The following is a 19,036-nucleotide window of genomic DNA, read 5'->3' as shown; positions in this document are numbered from 1 at the left end:
ACGCACATCTGGGTCCACACTGCTGGGTGACACTAGCCCTTCATGTTAGCCAGCCAAGGCTCTGTCTTCTGAGGCCTATGGTTGCAGACCCAATGTGTGCTCATGCACGATGGCTCTGGGTCACTGGACCCCTGGCCTTGAAGCAGACTTTGTCTGCCTTCAGGGTCCTTGTGGTCCTACCCCCACGTGGACGAAATGACAGGCAGGCTCTTCCATTTGTAAAATCATGTTAGTTTCTTCCTAGCTATAAAAATGAAATAGATCCATGGCACTAAGTGGGGAAGGTTGAAACAAATGATATAATTACAGTGAATGCATCACTCAGCAATAACGAGTATTTACATTTTGCTTTATGTCTTTCCAATAACTTTTCTATGGCTGTACATATGAACATGCATATGTGAACATCCGTGTGAATACATATGAATATGCATATGAATATGGATGTGACTAGGTAACTATATAGTTGTGATTATGCTCTCCATATAATTTTATGGTCTGACCTTATAAAAGCAATGCAGGAACAGGATAATAAAAAAACAATGTAAGTGGGTACAAACAAAAAGTAAGAGTCCCCATCAGCCGAACCCTCCACGTCCGAGGCCACTTCTTTGAGCCATTTGTAATTGTTAGTGCCCTCGGTGGGTGAAATCGCTCCAGAGGAAGTGCTTCTGCATTTTTGGTTCTCCACTTTAAATAGAACCTCCCCATCCTCTCTCATGAAGGACAAGGGGATCCCCATTACCCTACAGCCCTCCCTGTCCTTACCTTCCAGGATCTGCTGGTCACACATTTATTTTTAAATCTTTGAATTGATTAGCTTCATTGCTTTAGCTCACACACTTAAATCTTTATTTCCTTGTTAACTTTAACTAGTACCTTTAGCCCTTGCACCGGGAGAGATGAGGGACACCACACCTCACATTTCTTTCTCCCCCTTCTCTGCCACTTGTACTATGAGATGATCATGGTGTCCAACATGTGTGCTCTGTTCTCTACCTGGAATTGAAATGTCCGTGATTCGGCTGTCGGTTGCAGATTTGAAAAGAACATAGTTAGCATTTAGGATATGATGATGGTGATGATGATTATAAATATTACTCTGTGCAGAAACTAATCTTGTGCCATTTGTAGAAAAACATATTTAAAAAGCCTCAGAATCGAAGGGAGAGGGGAGTGAAGAGGGGAGCCCACTCTGCTTGTCTTTGACATTTGATACCGACATTTAGCTGCTGCTTCTTAAGGGGCTGATCCAGCTTCAGCCCCGTGTTCGTTGTGCAGGTGGCTTTTCGCCCTGCCCTGGGCATCTTGGATCTGATTTGCTCTCACAGTGGTCTTCTGAGAGCGCACCTTCTTGTTAGATTTCACGCCCGGGCTGGAACCCATTCTCTCACTTCTTGGATTCCTTGTATGTTTTGCTGACATAATTCATTGAGTGATTCTGTTAGGAAGTGTCTATGAATCGTACACTTTCTAAGTGCTTGTCTTGATTGGATGTTGCCTGGGTATCCGTTCATTTTTCCCACGAGACTTAAGCTCCTTGCTCTGTTGTCAACTGGTATCCGATGATGCTGATCTGTGTCTCATGCCAATAGGATCGTCATTCATCAGGAAGTTGTCTCTTCTTTGCTCTAGAAGCTTTAGAGTGCTTTCTCTATCCTTGTGTTCTGAAACTTTATGAGGTTTTGGGCTATTTATGAGGTTTGAGCTACTCGATGGGCTTTTTCAGTCCGAAGGTTCATATCATCAGAAATTTTCTTCTCTTATTTCCTTTCCTTCCAGTTTTCTGGTCTCTCATCTTGAAAGGCTTATTAGGTGGATGTGGCTGTTTGCATTAATCCTTACTGTTTATGAATGAAATTTTCTATTTTTCTATATTCTGTGTGGTGTCCATAACTTTCCCCTGTAGTTCTACTGAATTTTATTTTTTTCTGGTAGAAATTTTAACTTCCCTGAGTTCTTGATCTCAGACTACTCATTTTTCGAAGCAGCCTCTCGGGTCTCTCTCAAGTGTTATGTTAGAATTCTTCCAAGGTGCCTTCTCTTTCCAGAATCATCCTTCTTATTTCTGGGGTCACCTTTGCTGCCCTGCTCTTGGGGATGCTGATCGTCTTCAAGGGTCGGGCAGTCTTTGTTTGGCATTGCTGGCATTTCTGAATGGAAGTGCCAGTACGAGTCAGGTTTCCTCTTAATGGCATAGCAGGCGGGGTCCAAGGACCCCGAGGGGGCCCTGCAGGACCAGCCATGAGGGTCCTTGGCTTCAAATCAAATGCAAGCTGGGAGGAAGTGATAGCAGGGTTTACTGAATAGCGTAAATGATAGAGTGTAGCAGATGGAGTGTCTGGGAGACTCGGAAAAGGAGAGGTGAGTCTCCCCATCACTTGGAGTTGGGGGTTTATATTGGAAAGGGGTCCAGGGTAGGTATTCCTTCAGGAATCCAGGGTAGGGTGATCCAAGTGAGTGTCAGGTGAATAAGAGTTGTCATTCCATAAATCACCGAAGACAGGTGTATTGACATCAGTAATGACCGAGGTTTGTTCGAAGCTCATGTCCCAGCTCGGGACTGATTCTTCTTGGATGTTACCAGGTGTAAGGGGGCCTAGAATGAAACTCACAGAATGATTCCCTTTCTTGCTTCCCCCTTGGGGCAGGAACATAGCTTCTTTGGTTTACTCAGAAGCAAGGTGAAATACAGAACGTGAGTAAATGGGGCTTAGCAGAGAAATGGCAGAGATGGAGCCTTTCTAAAATGGGAGTCCCTTCAGGTTCCCTATCTCGTCCATACCAGCTTTCCCCTCAAAGGTGAGGAATGGCTGCAGACCTTTACAGGGGTGGGGCGTGGATTCAGTTTAACAGTCACAAAAAGCGTGAACAAGTTGTCCCCATGCAAATACCAGAGGAAGAGGGCCTTACCCTGGGGCACCCACCCAACCCTCAGGAAGTTCACTCCTTTAAGAGGACCTTTTCCTTGGGCTGGGAGACCCACTGAGCTGTACCAAGTAAAGGGCTTGAATCACCACCTGGTTCCACCCTGTGTCCATTCTAGCTCTTAGTACCTGCCAACTTGGGGTGCTCTTGGTTTTCGACAGAGCCTCTCTCTACCTCTGCCTTCCCCTTATCATATTTTCAGCCAGATTTGCTCTGCTCAACCTTGTCCATCAAGATGGGCAAAATCATTCAGCCAATTTTTTTTGGACTAATGATGATGGTCCCTTTCCTCCATATTCTGTGCTTTTATGAATATATTCCATTTTGTTCTCCTATGCCATGGTTTTAATAGGATTTTAGGAGAGAGAAGTATGTTCCGTTTTATTACTTGAAGTGCTTTCTAGAGTTAAAACACCATATTGTAAAGATTTCTGATATCATTAAAATTTTAACAAGTATCATTGATATGCAGTATACTCTGATATGAATCTGTGTTGCTTATCAATTTCTATACTTTTAGATTTTTTCTAATTTTTTTCTTCCTTTCTTTTCTGTGTTCGTCCATTTTAAATACAACGCAATGCAATGTTTTTGGTGTGCAAATCTTTGACCATATCTCAGGATCGATTTCAAACAATAGAGTTGTTGGATCAAAGGCTGAGAACTATCCTTTGGACTCTTGATACATAATTGCCAAGTTGTTTTCTCCAAGCTATCACTACAAAGTACCCAGCTCATTATATTCTCACCAATATGTTAAAAAGAAACAGGGGCGCCTGGGTGGCTCAGTGGGTTAAGTGTTCACAACTCTTGATTCCTGCTCAGGTCATCATCTCAGGGTCCCGGGCTCAAGCCCCATTCTCCCCCTGCTCATACACACACTCACTCTCTCTCTCTAAGTAAATAAATAAATGCTTTAAAAACAAAACAAACACACAAGCAAAACCCTCCTAAATTGAAAAAACAGATAGCATACAAATTGTATTTCTTTGGTTACTTAGGAGATCAGCCATGGTTTCCATATATTTTATTAGTTGTTTGTCTTTCCAGTTTTGTGACTTATCTCTTCATGTCCTTTTTGTGCTCCCTGCTTGCCTCTTAGTTTTATTTATGCTGTTGATAATGCTTAGAAGTTTCTATTTTTATATTGGCAAAGCTCTCAGTCTTTTCCTTTGTGATTTCTGTAGTTACACTGCCAACTTGGAATGTCCTTTGACCATGAAAGATGGATTACGTATTTATATGTATTTCATTTTAGGTTTTGATCACTTAATTTTTCTTCTTGGTCTTCTCTTAAATAGTCTCTTAGTTTTATTCATTCTTACAGCATTAAGTAGAATTTCCAGGATAGTGTTACTTAATAGTAGAGCTGATGGCATGTTGTGTTTTTCCTCATTTTAATGGCAATATCTCTGCAGTGGTTTTCAAAGTAGGGTGTGTATGGTATTCCTTTGGATGTAAGAAGAAAAGAGAAGGAAGAAATTACACTTCACTAATGTCCACTGTAGAGAGACCCTGACACTCTCAGTTGCTCATCTACCTGCTGGGCTGATGTGATGGGGGTGACGTGTTCAGGGCAGGTGGGTGTCCTATACATGGGGGCATTGACCTTGTTTCCACTGACTTCCTCATACCCTTGTTTCCAGTGACTTGTGACACAAGTGCCTGGTTAGGGGAATTTATAAATTATATTAAATTAGTTTTAATTAGACTAACACCCAAAAGGGGCAAGATATGTACCCAAAGCTCCAGGTTTTGGATCATGCTGATCACGCTGGCCCAAGTGGACCTTAAGACAATGGCTGAGATGGCATTTCCTGCGGTCCCCAAAGGACACCTTCATCAGCACTTTATAAATTAAAACACCGTCAAGCCCATCAGATCGGACAAAAGTTGGCTGAAACCACTGAAAAACATGAGAAAGGCTATTTAAAATGTTGATCTGTATTCACTCTCATGAATAATGAAACCTGACCTAAATCTTTGAAACGAAATGGAAAATGACTACAGATGACTTTTGTACCCAGGAAAGTGTGGGGCTTATTTCAGGGCAAAGTTCTTAAAAGAGTTGTCAAACACGGGGCGTCACAGACTCTCCGTCATAAACAGGCAAATGATCCACATTTGCTGATCTTTTCTGAGATGGCAGGATGTTGTCCTCTCCACACACTTAAAGATGACACTTTAACAAAGGTTTGAGGAAATGACTTCTTTTCAAAGGAAACTCATGCTATGGAAAGAGCATTTTGAAAATCATGGTTTTGGAAATGTTTCAACCATGATGTGATTTTGTTGCAAAAAAAAAAAAGATGTGAGTGTGCTATCTATAAACTCAGATCTGCAAAGTTAAAAAAATCTGGAAACAGAATTTTGTCAACCACTTAAGAATCTTCCAAATGAAGAGATCAAGTGTTTTTTAGACCCATTTGTTAAAAATACAAAAATGAGACCGCTTGCAGTTTGCAAGATCATCCATTGACATTAGGGAAGATCAAACTTCCCCAGCCAAATATCGGCAAAAATCTTGGTATGCTTGTAGGATGGAATTGCTTGTAGGATGTGAATACTGTGATTGAGTAAATACTGCCAATGACATTTTTCTTCAGTTTGGATCTGTGTCTCTTTCTGAGGTGTATTTTTGGTTATGGCAGATGTTAAAATCAAGTATGGAAATACACCCAACCTAAAACCAGATATTTAAATCACTGCCTAACAAAGTGTTATGTCGAGAATTTCAATAAGCATGAATGGTATTAAATCACATTGCTTTCAATAAAAAAAATCTAATTTCTGTGTTTTGAGAGAAAAATCATATATTTAAGCAGTGTTTTAAATTTATTAGTCTAGAGTTAGTTGCACATAGAAGTCTCATATTTCAGAATGTTTCCTATTCGTGCTTTCTCTCTTTGTTTTAATAGACTTGTCAGAGATTTGTCTAGTTTATTGCTTTTGTTTCAATAACCAGCTCTTTTATCTGTTTTCTAATTCATTTCTTTCATTATTTCTGTTTACTTTATTTTGTTGTTGGGGGTTTTCTAAGAAGTTAGCTTTAAGACTTACTTCTTGTTTATTCTTTCTCTTTGGAATCATGAAAGCAAATACCTCACATTTTATCTGAATGTTACTTTGCTATATACCTCATATACTTTTTTGTATGAATTATTCCCATTTTTGTTTTTTGAAGATAGACCTGTAGTTTTATTTTATTTTATTTAAGATTTTATTTAGTTATTTTGACAGAAAGAGAGAGACAGCGAGAGAGGGAACACAAGCAGGGGGAGTGGGAGAGGGAGAAGCAGGCTTCCCGCCAAGCAGGGAGCGCAATGCGGGGCTTGATCCCAGGACCCTGAGATCATGACCTGAGCCGAAGGCAGATGCTTAATGACTGAGCCACCCAGGCGCCCCTAGACCTGTAATTTTAATTTAAAAACTTTGATCTGGGAAGTATTTAAGAGAATATATTAACAAATTCAATTTTAATAAGTTCTAGGGATTGAATGTAGAGTGTGGCGATTGTAGTGAATAATATTGCATTTGGGGGCCTGGGTGGCTCAGTCAGTTGAATGTCCAACTCTTGATTTCGGCTCAGGTCATGATCTCTGGGTTGTGAGACTGAACCCTGCTTTGGGCTCCGCGTTCCTTGGGATTCTCTCTCCCTCCCTTGGTCCCTCCCCCAACTCTCTCTCTCTCAAGTAAATTAATCTTTTAAAAAATACTGCATTGTGTATTTGAGGTTTGCTAAGAGAGTAGCTGTTCTCACCACAAAAAAGAAATGGTAATTATGTGACACAGTGGAGGTGTGAGGGTGTTAATTGTTTTGTGGATGTATAAGTGCATCAAATGGACACATTGTGCACCTTAAACTTACACAGTATTATATGTCAAGCATATCTCAAGAAAGCTGGACAAAGTGTCACTTTTAGCTATTAAAATATTGACTTTTATTTTTGTTTCTATTTATATGCAACTGTGCCAGACCTGCTTCTGAGTACCTTTACTAAAGTTTGCTTTTTGGTCTTATATTTGATAAATTTTTGTAAATGTTCATAGAAATCTGGAAAGTGATCTCTGGGGGAATGGATATGCCCACGTGGGCACACACATGCATGCTCACATGGTAAATCAGCCTTCATAGGAAAATGTCTACATTATTCATATCCTCTTTTTTTTTTTTTTTTTTGTCCAGGTAATTTGTCAAAGGCTTAGAGGGTGTACTTAAAGTCTTCACCAATTTTTTAAAATGAATTTTTCTTTATATTTAAGTTATCTTTACTTTCTAATATATGATGCATAGAGGTTTGGGACTATTATTTTGAATTTTACCCTTTTTAAACATAAAATGACTTTATACTTTCAATGCTTTTTGTTTTGAATTGTTTTGAAGTTGGAACTTTCTTTTTTTACATTTGCCTTAATATCATTTCCCATAATTTTTAAAAATGATCTTATTTATTTGAGAGAGAGAGAGAGTGATGGAGAGAGAGCATGAGTGGGCAGAGGGAGAGGGAAAAGCAGGCTCCCCACTGAGCAGGGTCCCCTATGCAGGACCTGATCCCAGGACTCTGGGATCATGACCTGAGCCGAAGGCAGATGCTTAACTGACTGAGCCACCCAGACGCCCCCACTTCCCATAATTTAATTTGTAAACTTCTCTACTTATTTTACTTTATTATTTTTTAAGATTTTATTCATTTATTTGAGGAGAGAAAGAGAACAAGAGCAGGGCAGAGGGGGAGGGAGGGCAAGGAGTCTGGCACAGAGCTGGATCCCAGGACCCTGGGATCATGACCTGAGCCGAAGGCAGATGCTTAACCGACTGAACCACCCAGGTGCACCCACTCATTTTACTTTAAATGGCCCTTTAAAGGCAGCAGGTGATGGAAATTGTGTCATTATTCTGGCTGCTTCTTGTTCTGAAGGAAGCTGAGTCTTATTTTGTTCTTTTGTGAGTAGCCTGTATTCTCTACCTGGATGCTCAGAGTACTTTTCCTCATCTTTGAAATTCAAAATGCCACCAGGATACCTAGTTTTGTAAGTGTCCTCACTAAGCTAATGTAGATTGTTTTCATGTGTAAACACAGAATGCTGGATAAAATAGAAAAAAAAAATGTAAATATGTTTGCCTGCTTGCTTCAACTGTCCCTGCCCCTTCCCTGGCTCTGCCCTGCGTTGTAGGGACTGATCCCTGCAAACTACTTTTCTAGACTTCCTGGCCAAAGGGAGGTGCCAGCAGGAGATGAGAAGGTGGGGCTAAACACAGAGGCTCTGGTATTTCTCCCTACCTCTAGCTCCTTTGACAGATGTCTCCAGCAGTGGCTCTCTCTCTCTTCAGTGGTTCCTGCCCTGGATCTTGACAGAGGAGACCCCCTCCTTCCATGGCCCCAGTTCCTGCTGAGCAGCCTCTACCATAGTTCTTTCCCCTTTGAGTGCTCTGGAGTTCTGGTAATTCTGCCTTCTCTATGTGTCCCTCCAGACTAGGGGTGGGAATCAATTTCTGTTTCTGTTGTTCCGAATCTCTGCTAACTATGCTTTATTGGGTTCTTCAGCCTTCTAACCACTTATGTAGCCCACGGTTTTATTTTTTTTTATTATTTTTATTTATTTTTAAATATTTTATTTATTTGACAGAGAGAGACACAGCGAGACAGGGAACACAAGCAGGGGGAGTGGGAGAGGGAGAAGCAGGCTTCCCGCGGAGCAGGGAGCCCGATGCGGGGCTCGATCCCAGGACCTGGGATCATGACCTGAGCCAAAGGCAGACGCCTAACGACTGAGCCACCCAGGCGCCCCTGGAGGTGTTTAGTTCTGCCCAGACAATTGCTGTAAAGCCTCCAGTGATAAATCAGAACTCCAGACTGGGAGGTCAGGGAAGCGCAGTCCGAATTTATACTACCCATTGGTGCAGGCATTCCAAGCCAAGAATGAAGGTGCAAAGTGGTCCTCAACTGATGGACTGCCTTTGGCATCTGTGCTGTGGGTCTGGCTCTCGGAGCACGTGCAGTTCCAAAGGTATGAGCAGCACCTGCTGAAGATGCTGCTGGAGTTCCTACCCACAGAAAGTGGTGGACCACAACGGGAAACAGTTTACCGCTAGAAAAAGTCCAAGAAGTACAAAGAGGAGGATTGGTGCCTTAGGAAATTGAGATGATAGGGGTGCCTGGGTGGCTCAGTCATTAGGCGTCTGCCTTCGGCTCAGGTCATGGTCCCAGGGTCCTGGGATCGAGCCCCACATCGGGCTCTCTGCTCGGCGGGAAGCCTGCTTCTCCCTCCCCCACCCCCCGTGCTGTGTTCCCTCTCTCGCTGTGTCTCTCTCTGTTGAATAAATAAATACAATCTTAAAAAAAAAAAAAGAAATTGAGGTGATAGAATGATACATTGTACACCTGAAAGAAAATTGTGAAAAAGTGGAAGGATGAACGGTAAAAGAATAAAAATTATAATCCAAGATTCATACTCAGCGAAAAATGAGGGGAGGGTTTAGAAAGGGACCAAATTAAACTGCTGAAAATGGAAAACATAGTCATTTAGATGAAAAAGTCAGCGGACAGGTTAAAACCATGAGTTAAGTTACAACTGAAAAAAGAATTGGGGAATTTAATTTTGAGGAAACTGTTTATAAAGATACACAGAGTTAAAACTATGAAAATTTAAAAAAGAAGAATGTAAGAAATGTGGAAGATACAATAATGTAACAGTTAAGATTTAGCTCAAGGACCAGTAAGCACTCTGGGTATTTTAAAAAGGAAGGGGATTTGATGTTTACAACTTGTTGAAGGGCTGAAGGCCTGGATTTTAGGTGGGTCTCCAGAATGACTCCCAGAATAATTCAGAACTGGCCTTCTAGGAGAGTTACTACTACTGAGACTGCCATTGGAGTAGCCTTCCTGTTCCTAAAACTTTCTCTTGACCCTCCCCCCGAAAACTGGAGAGTGGACCCCTGAAGCTGTGATCCAAGGATCTAAGAGCTACCATCACAACAACCACTTCTTCAGAGCCAGGAAGCTGGAGAGTGGACAGTGGAATATGGCTGCAGGAAAATGTCATGTTTCCATTGCCTTTTCTTTCCTATAGAAACAACCGGAAGTGGTCAGGAAAAAGGTTTTCATCCAGTGCAGCCCATACCAGCTTGTGAAAGGCATTAGTTAAGTTTTCAGGAATTTTATAAGCCAGTTATTAAACATAGCCATTCTTTTTTTTTTTATTCTTATGTTAATCCCCATACATTACATCATTAGTTTTAGATGTAGTGTTCCATGATTCCTTGTTTGTGCACAACACCCAGTGCTCCATGCAGAATGTGCCCTCCTCAATACCCACCACCAGGCTAACCCATCCTCCCACCCGCCTCCCCTCTAGAACCCTCAGTTTGTTTTTCAGAGTCTATCGTCTCTCTTGGTTCGTCTACCCCTCCGATTTCCCCTGCTTCATTCTTCCCCTCCCGCTACCTTCTTCTTCTTCTTTTTTTTTTTTCTTAACATATATTGCATTATTTGTTTCAGAGGTACAGATCTGAGATTCAACAGTCTTGCACAATTCACAGCGCTTACCAGAGCACATACCCTCCCCAGTGTCTATCACCCAGTCACCCCATCCCTCCCACCCCACCCCCCACTCCAACAACACTCAGTTTCCTGCGATTAAGAATTCCTCATATCAGTGAGATCATATGATACATGTCTTTCTCTGTTTGACTTATTTCACTAAACATAGCCATTCTTAAATGAATGATAAATGAAACGTAAACTTACCTTCTTAAATGAAGGATCAACTGACAAAAAAACAAAGGTAATAAATAGTAAAAACTCATCACTTCCTAATTATGTGACTGCATTTTCTTGTTATCTGTGATTTGTGGTTAACTTAGTGGCATCTGTGGAAATGGTGTATGTGGAAATATGTGGAAATACTGTATAATGGTGTGCAGAGTAATTGGCGAACGTGTGGAAGAATCTAGAAAAGCTTTGGCTGGAAGCCGCTACAACAATAGCAACAACGATGACTGATAACTTGGGGCTTGAAAGTAAGGTCGACCTGAAATACTGGACAATGATAACACGGAAGAACAAGGCAATCCAAAAATGATAAACAACCCAGTAGATAAAAATGAGAAGCAAATCTACAGAAGAGGAACCCAGAATGGCCAAAAGCCCTATAAAGAGATGCCTAAATTGGCAATCAAGGAAATCCTGTTAAGAAAAATGAAACAGTCTGATAATACCAAATGTTGGCAAGGCTATGAGGGAAATAAATGCGCTCTTAGACGAACAATGGGTCTCTAAATTGCCACAACCATGAGGATGGTTTTAAAATATATCCACAAATTCTTTGGTACTCCATCTTTCAAAAGGTGGAGGCTGATTCCTCCTTCCGTGGGTGTAGGCTGTACTTAACCACTTGCTTCCAATGAATTGAGTATGGTCAAGGTGATGGCGTGTGATTTCCAAGACCAGGTCATCAAATCTCCCTCCTGTCTCTTGGATCACTTGTCCGGGGGAAGCCAGCTCCCATGTCATAAGAACACTTTAGCAGCCCTATGGCAGGGACCACAAGGAAGTGAGACTTTCGTGAATAGCTGTGTGAATAAGCCATCTTGGAAGTGGATCCTGCAGACTCAGTCACGCCTTCTGATGGTGGTAGCCCTGGTCAATGTCTTGACTGCAAACTCATGAGATCTCCTGAGCCGAAACCATCCAGCCAAGCAACTTTTGATTCCTGACCCACAGGAATCGTGGGTGAGATAGTAAATATTTGTTGTTCTAAGCCACTGATTTCAGGGGTAATTTGTTTTGTAGCAATAGAAAACTGACTCAGCCATCTTGGAGAGCAGTTTGGCAAAACTGTGTAATATTTTATTTAGGTATATAGGCTGGAGAAATGCCTGCAGATATCATTGTAGCGTACTTTTTAAAGATTTTATTTATTTATTTGAGAGAGAGAGAATGAGAGACAGAGAGCACGAGAGGGAAGAGGGCAGAGGGGGAAGCAGACCCCCCGCTGAGCAGGGAGCCCGATGTGGGACTCGATCCTGGGACTCCAGGATCATGACCTGAGCCGAAGGCAGTCGCTTAACCAACTGAGCCACCCAGGCGCCCGGTAGCATACCTTAAAAAAAAAAGATTTATTTAGGGGCACCTGGGTGGCTCAGTTGGTTAAGCATCTGCCTTCAGCTCAGGTCATGATCCCGGGGTCCTGGGACCGGCTCAGGTCCTGCATCAGGCTCCCTGCTCAGCCTGCTTCTCCTTCTCCTTCTGTTGCTCCTTCTGCTTGTGCTCTCTCTCTTTTTAAAAAGATTTTATTTATTTATTTAGAGAGCGGGGAGGGACAGAGAGAGAGAGAATCTCAAGCAGACTCCGAGATGAGCTCTGATCTCATGGATTGAGCCTCTCTGGGACTCGATCTGAGGACCCTGAGATCAGGACCTGAGCTGAAACCAAGTGTCTCACCCTTAACCAACTGCGCCACCCTGGTGCCTGCATGCTTTTTTTTTTTTTTTCTTCAGCTTTATTTATTTAAGTAATCTTTAAATGCAATGTGGGGCTTGAACTTATGACCCCGAAATCAAGAGTTGCAGCTCCTCTGACTGAGCCAACCAGGCACACCCATTACAGCATACTTTTATGTCAGTTGGATAATGAATAAATAAATTGCAATATATTTATACCATGGAAAACTATGGAGCAGTTAAAAATAAATTAGGTGTGTGTGTATGGATTTGGATAAATCCCTAAAATTTAATATAGAGTGAAATGTGCAAGTTGTAAAAGCATATGTGTGGTGTGTTATTATTTATGTAAATTTAAAGATATATACAGCAATACTATAATATATACAGTTACTCCCAAACGTAGGAACATTTAAAACATGATGGGAAGGATGCATTTCACAGTGGAGGGAAGGCGGTGGAGGAATAGAATAGGTGGGCAGGGCATCAATGTCATATATTATTTCTGTTTAAAAAAAATCTATACCAAATAAGGTAAAATGTTCAATCTAAGTGGCGGGTCCATGCATGCATTATATTATTTGCGGAATTTTCTGTTTGTTTGAAATACTCCTATTGCCATTAATGTAGATTTCCATTCTATTATTTTTGGGGTTTCTTTGTTTTGCAAGGTCTGCCCCTTTTCCAGATCGGCTTGCCTCTCAGCAGATTGTCTTGTCTTTTTGACGTGATTTCTCCTCACCTTACTGTGATATTTCCTAATGAATTTGCATTCTTATTTCATACATACCCTGCTTTCTTGTTTTCTGCTTACTCATTCCTGTCTGATTTGCGCTCTATCCAAACTCTGTTTGCCAATTGGCTTGCCCCTGCAGGATCTTCACAAGGGAACACAATTGTTTTATAAGTGCTTAGGCAAATGCCCGGTGGGTGTCTGGCTGGCATTCGTGGGGAGCATCTTTGCTGGGGGAAGATGGGCTCTTGTTGTCTCCTTTAGAAGCACTACTTTAGAGTAGTGCTTCTCAGACTATTTGTGGGGGAGGATTAGTTCAAACATGAAGTCAACTGGTCACATGCTTACATGTTGGGACAAGGCTATACATTGCTGTAAAAATTTCTATGCTTTCTTTCAAATCCAGTCTTTATCTCATTGCAGAGCAGCAATGAGCAGTGTTCAGCTGGCCGTGGTCCACGGACCACACTTTGAGGAGCACTGCTTTAGAGGCCCGGCAGAATTACATTTTGGTACAGTGTTTGTCCAGAAAAATAGTATCAGCCTACAGCAGTGTGCCTGAATCTTTGCTCTTGTAGACAAAAAAAAAAAAAAAAAAAGGAAGGTGTGTTAGTCTGGGTTCTCCAGAGAAACAGAGAGATTTATTATAAGGAATTGGCTTGCACAGTTAGGGAGGCTGAGAGGTCCCATGATCTACAGTTAGGGAGGCTGAGAGGTCCCATGATCTGCAGCTGGCAAGCCGGAGATCCAGGAGAGCCAATGGCCTCAGCTCCAGGCTGAGTGCAGGTCCCAAGGTGGGAGAAGATGGTGTCTCAGCTTCGCAGTTAGGCAGAGAGAAGGATTTCTCCTTCTGCTTCTTTGTTCTCTTCAGGCCTCCCGCAGATTGGATGAGGCCCATCCACCTTGGGGAGGGCACTGTGCTTTCCTGAGGCTACTGAATCAAATGTGAATCTCACATTTGTTCAGAAACACTCTCACGGACACACCCAGAAAAATGTTTAAGCAAATACTGGGCACCCTGTGGCCCAGTTGAGCTGACATGGAAAATTAACCATCTCGGAAGGGCATCAAGTAAATGTGAGTGGGGGGTCTTCTGTTTATTACTCTGCCAGGAAACATGCCAGTTCCTTTACCCTAAAAACACAGGAGCCACCCCTTTCGTTATTTATTTGATCATTTGTGTATTATTTTAAATGTTATTTCTAGTATAGTTAACATATAGTGTCCTTTGGTTTCAGGTGTGCAATACAGTGATTCAACAACCCTACACATTACTCAGTGCTCATTGAGATAAGTGCGCTCTTGGGGCATCTGGGGGGCTCAGTCGGTTAAGGGTCTGGCTCCTGGTTTCAGCTCAGGTCATGATCTCAGGATTGAGCTCCATGTCGGGCTCAGTGTGGAGCCTGCCTAAGATTCTTCTTCCTCTGCCCCTTCCACCCCCACCCCCCACCTGCCTCATTCTCTCTCTCTCAAAAAAGAAATTAAATAAAAAAAATAAGTGTACTTTTAATCCCCTTCACCTGTTTCACCCATTCCCCCCCTTTTTGTTTTAGCCTCCTGATACCTTGTCCTTGAGGTGACCCTGAAGCCGGTCTCCCTGGTGCCCAGGAAACAGACTCCTCTTCAGTTCTGGTGCTTTCCATTCAAAGAGCTCCTTCATCCCGATGGAGCGAGCTGCTTGCTGACAGCATGTGGCACTGGGAGAAGTCTGCTTCTCCCTCTCCCTCAGCTGCTCCCCCTGCTCATGCTCTCTCTCTCAATCTCACATAAATAAAATCTTTTATTTATTTATTTGAGAGCGAAAGTGAGAGATCACAGAGGGAGAGGGAGAAGCAGGCTTCCCGCTGAGCAGGGAGACCGATGTGGGGCTCGATCCCAGGACCCCGGGGCCATGACCCGAGCCGAAGGCAGACACCCAACTGACTGAGCCACCCAGGTGCCCCTAAATAAATAAGATCTTAAAAATAAAAAGTAACCCAGTGTGTTTTATCTTCAACCCAGTGAATCCATGGTCTCTTTGCCCTGCATCCTGTTTCATATAATCTTTAGCAAATATTACTGACGGTATTATTGAGAGTATGCCTGGCACTAAATCTAGTGCTTTCTATAAGTTATCTTATTTCATATTTACAAAAATACTGTTCAATGTGTATCAAAATTTTTGAAGAGGAGAAAATCGTTGCTGACAGAGGTTAAGTAACTTACCCACATTGGCTAATAAGGGTAAGAGCTAGAATTTCAGTCTAACACCGGTTTTGACCAGAAAGTTCCGATTCTTTACCATAAAACTGCACTGCCTTACAGAAAATACAAAAAAAAAAAAAAAAATTCACATGATAAACAATCATAAATAATATCTCTCAATGAGTAAAATTGCCTTTGGAAAAAAAATGTATTTTGTTCATTTTCCTCCCTAGAAGGACCCATCTTTAAGTTTCAGTTCGGGATCGTGTTTATCTTTGCTGATGAACTTGTGTGTTTCCTTTCCGTAGCCGAAGAGAGAATCTTAAAGCTTGGGTTTCCCCAGGTGGCTTGGAGTGAAATTCAGCCCTTAATTGCAGTGGCTGTTTTTAGCTTACTTGGGATGATGTTCTTCCCTTTCTTGAACATGACTTCATTTATCCATGCGTATGGTTCGCTTGCCCGTTTCCTTTCCCACTAGACGTGGAGCGTTTTGGGTGCAGACTGAATGCACTGAATGCGTCCCTAATTTTATAAGCTGCCTTTTCCAGAAGCAAATTATGTTGGTATGTCAAAGGGTTTCAGGTGTGGCCAGTTTTCTTTGCAAAGTACTCGACATTTATCCTGTGGCTGAACTAGGTTGTGGCTTGGATATGTTCGATCGAGTATAACCTTGTTACTGCGGCTGTAAAAACTTGTGTGGCACCTTGAGAGCATCAGACAACCAGGTGAAAAGTTGATAATGGGAAGATGTTTATAAAATTCGAGGAGAAACTAGAATGATGAGCCACGGCCAGGAAAGGGGACGCTTTCTGCACGTGTGCTGACCTCAGGGGGCCTTATCCCCAGGTGGTGAAATTAGTGTCTTCCCATGTTTATAGGACTGAAACATTGTTTAAAAGAACAGCTGATGAGGCAGATCGGTCCAGTGGCAGTGCTGGGAGGGAAGCTGAAGCCACACAGGAAGCATTCGCCAGTGTTGTGAAATAAACACAGCCCAGGACCCCCCAAATCAGGATCGGCCCCAGGAAAAGGGAGGGTGGTCCTAATTCATACATCTGATTCTCACTTTTAAACATGTTTGGCCTGAAAATGAAGTTGGTGAAAAGAGGAGATGGTAATTGAAGTGTTTGTCCAGAAAAAGATTCTTGTATTTTATTTTATGTGTAAAGATAGATGCAGCTGGGGGAGGGTAAGTCTGACTTATAATCAGCTGAAGATATTCCCCATATGAATTGGCCAGCGCAGACGTACTTCGTTACTAGCATCCCGCCGTCTGTGATGGGCCCATGGATGTCCGTTTTGTTCGCCGGGGAGGGGTAAGGGTGGTGTGGAGCCTGTTGCTGGCTCTTGCCTCAGCCATGTGTCTGTTTTACTTTTTGGGGCCCAGAACATTCATGAGAGACGTCCCAGTTGTTATGATGAGTGAAAAGTACCTTTGATAGAAATAGAGAAATCAGGAAGTGTGGCCTATTTTTTGGGGAAGATAATTAATTCATTTTTAGACATCTTGAGTTTGAAATGAGAGTTTGACATCCGGTGGAAATGTCTGGTGCTTAGCTGAGGCTGCTTCGTCGAAATAGCACTCAGGAGGCTTGTGTTCTAGACCTGATTCCTCTACTAACCAGCTTTGTGTTCCGGATGAAGCCCTGTAACTTCTAGGAGTCTCGGTTGGTTTGTAAGTCAGGGGCTCTCAGCCCAAGTAGGGACATGCTGGTGTGTGCTCTAGGTTAGAGGGAGAGAGGGCAGGCGGGGTCCTGCAGGGCTTGTCACTCAGTGGTGTCCCAGGGAAAAGAAGGCAGGAGCCCCCCCCCCCCCCTGCCATGCCCACCCCCAGTGCCTGCTGGCTCCAACATCCCGCGATTAGGACAGTTGCTGTCATGAATGTGGTTTGAGGGACAGCAGGGTTTGGGTGTCCTGAACGGTCATCCTCGGAGACTGGCTGTCTTCCTGTAATTTATAGCTTGTAACTCAGCCCCTCAGTGCCTGGAGGGGCCATTGGGGCTGCCGTACAGATGCAAACTTGATAAGAAACAGCACTCTACAAGTGACTTATGTGGAGAATGAGGGGTGTGTGGGGAGAGAGCTCAGGGGTTGTTTCTCTCCCACAGAACCCTAGCAGGAAGGCCCTCACCTCTGCTTGAATGCCCCCAGTGGCGGGGAGATTACCCCTTCTGGTGCCGCCCGGTTCACCTTCCTGGAGCTCTGTTAAGAGGTTTTCTCTACCCACAGCCTGTAATTGACTCCCCATACTTCCTACCTATTCCCTAATTCCACTCAAAGGTTGATCAGTCCTCTTAGCCCTGTTTCCAGATAGGGAAGCAGAACATGCTCCCTGACATGCTCAGCAGCTCACTCACTGTCACAGAGTCATGTTCTCTCTGCTGTGGAGGAGCCCACCGTTCTAACTGCCTTGTCTTTAGCTCTGCTGTGCTTGCTCTTTCCATGTCCTTACCAACTCTCTTTCCTCCCTCTTCCCTTAGCCTGCATCACACTGTGGGCCGGTGTCTGGACGGAGGAGCTTTGCCTGGAGGGTTTGTTGGTCTGGTCTCAGGGATGCTTTGATTCCCTGTGAGGCTGCTGGGAGCTGCTTTGTTCTGGGGCAGGTGAGGTGCCGCTCACCTTTACAGCAGGGCAGGTGGTGTGAGTGGTGTCTCAGAGGGTGTGCTCGTAAGCCGGCCCCGTTAGCTGGTGTCTGCATCCCAGTCAGGCCTGGGGGCTGCTTCTCTGAGGCGCAGAAGGCTGTACGTGTATTTCTTTTTTTTAAAGATTTTATTTATTTATTTGAGAGAGAGAATGAGAGAGACAGAGCATGAGAAGGGGGAGGGTCAGAGGGAGAAGCAGACTCCCTGCTGAGCAGGGAGCCCGATGCGGGACTCGATCCTGGGACTCCAGGATCATGACCTGAGCCGAAGGCAGTCGCTTAACCAACTGAGCCACCCAGGCGCCCGGCTGTACGTGTATTAACTTAGGGCCTGCTATTTCCTACCTGATTCAAGTGCTGTGTGAGTGGGTCATCTGCTTTACCCGGGAAAAGTGGAACACTTGGATCTCCGCTCGGTCACAGCTAAGACGCCCAGTAGTCCCCCAGGGAGCCCAGCATTTCTGGGATGTGCATTCCTGATGAGTACTGAGAAAAGAGTTTGTCGGGCGCAGGAAAGGAGCAGAGAGGATTCCTTTTTGCATGGAAAGGACTTGCTGATGACATGGGTATCCCACAGTCTGCAAGATTCATGATTGAGTCAGTAAAATGAAGTCAGGTGTAAAGCGAAGAAAGCGATGGAACTCGAGAGCATCTGGGGACTGTTCAGACCATGAGGACCCTGGCATTTTCTGACTTTCCCTCTAGAAATGTGATTGTTGCGTTAAAAATGACACCAGCCATCTGGGAACCAAGGTGGCCCTCTCCGGAAGGACAGAAGGAATGAATGATGATGTCTTTTCTCTCCCCACTCCCGCTTGTCTTGTGAACAGGGAAAAGATGCCTTTCCACCACGTGACCGCTGGCTTGTTGTACAAGGGGAATTACCTGAACCGATCCCTGTCTGCCGGCAGCGACAGCGAGCAGCTTGCGAACATCTCCGTGGAGGAGCTGGACGGTAAGGGGCCCGCCCCGTCTGGGAGGTTAGCCACCCCACGGAGGCCTTTGAGGCTCTTGTGCCTCTGAGGTGAACGCACCAGGCTCTGGCCACCCGCCCGTTGTGGCCCAAGTCTAACGGTGGTGCGACGGGAGAGAGCTCAGGGACAGGTCC

General features: G+C 43.7%; 1 protein-coding gene across 2 annotated transcripts in view; it reads left to right on the top strand.

Moving 5' to 3' along the window:
- Nucleotides 1–19,036, top strand: part of LOC117999520 (calcium-binding protein 8-like) — a 236,003-nt gene that overhangs the window by 22,257 nt on the left and 194,710 nt on the right. The window contains exon 2 of one of the 2 annotated variants that reach the window (XM_034988720.1): nucleotides 18,759–18,883. In XM_034988720.1, the coding sequence (XP_034844611.1) occupies nucleotides 18,766–18,883 (118 nt within the window). In that variant the 5' untranslated portion in view covers nucleotides 18,759–18,765. Of the gene's footprint in view, nucleotides 1–18,013; nucleotides 18,884–19,036 lie in introns of those variants that run through there. The other variant, XM_034988719.1, reaches the window with a different exon arrangement.

The sequence above is a fragment of the Mirounga leonina genome, unplaced genomic scaffold (genome assembly GCF_011800145.1).
Source record: "Mirounga leonina isolate KUSES-001 unplaced genomic scaffold, KU_Mleo_1.0 Mir_454, whole genome shotgun sequence".
NCBI lineage: Eukaryota > Metazoa > Chordata > Mammalia > Carnivora > Phocidae > Mirounga > Mirounga leonina.
The sequence above is the reverse complement of the archived record's forward strand: the minus strand, read 5'-3'. Positions and strand labels throughout refer to the sequence as shown.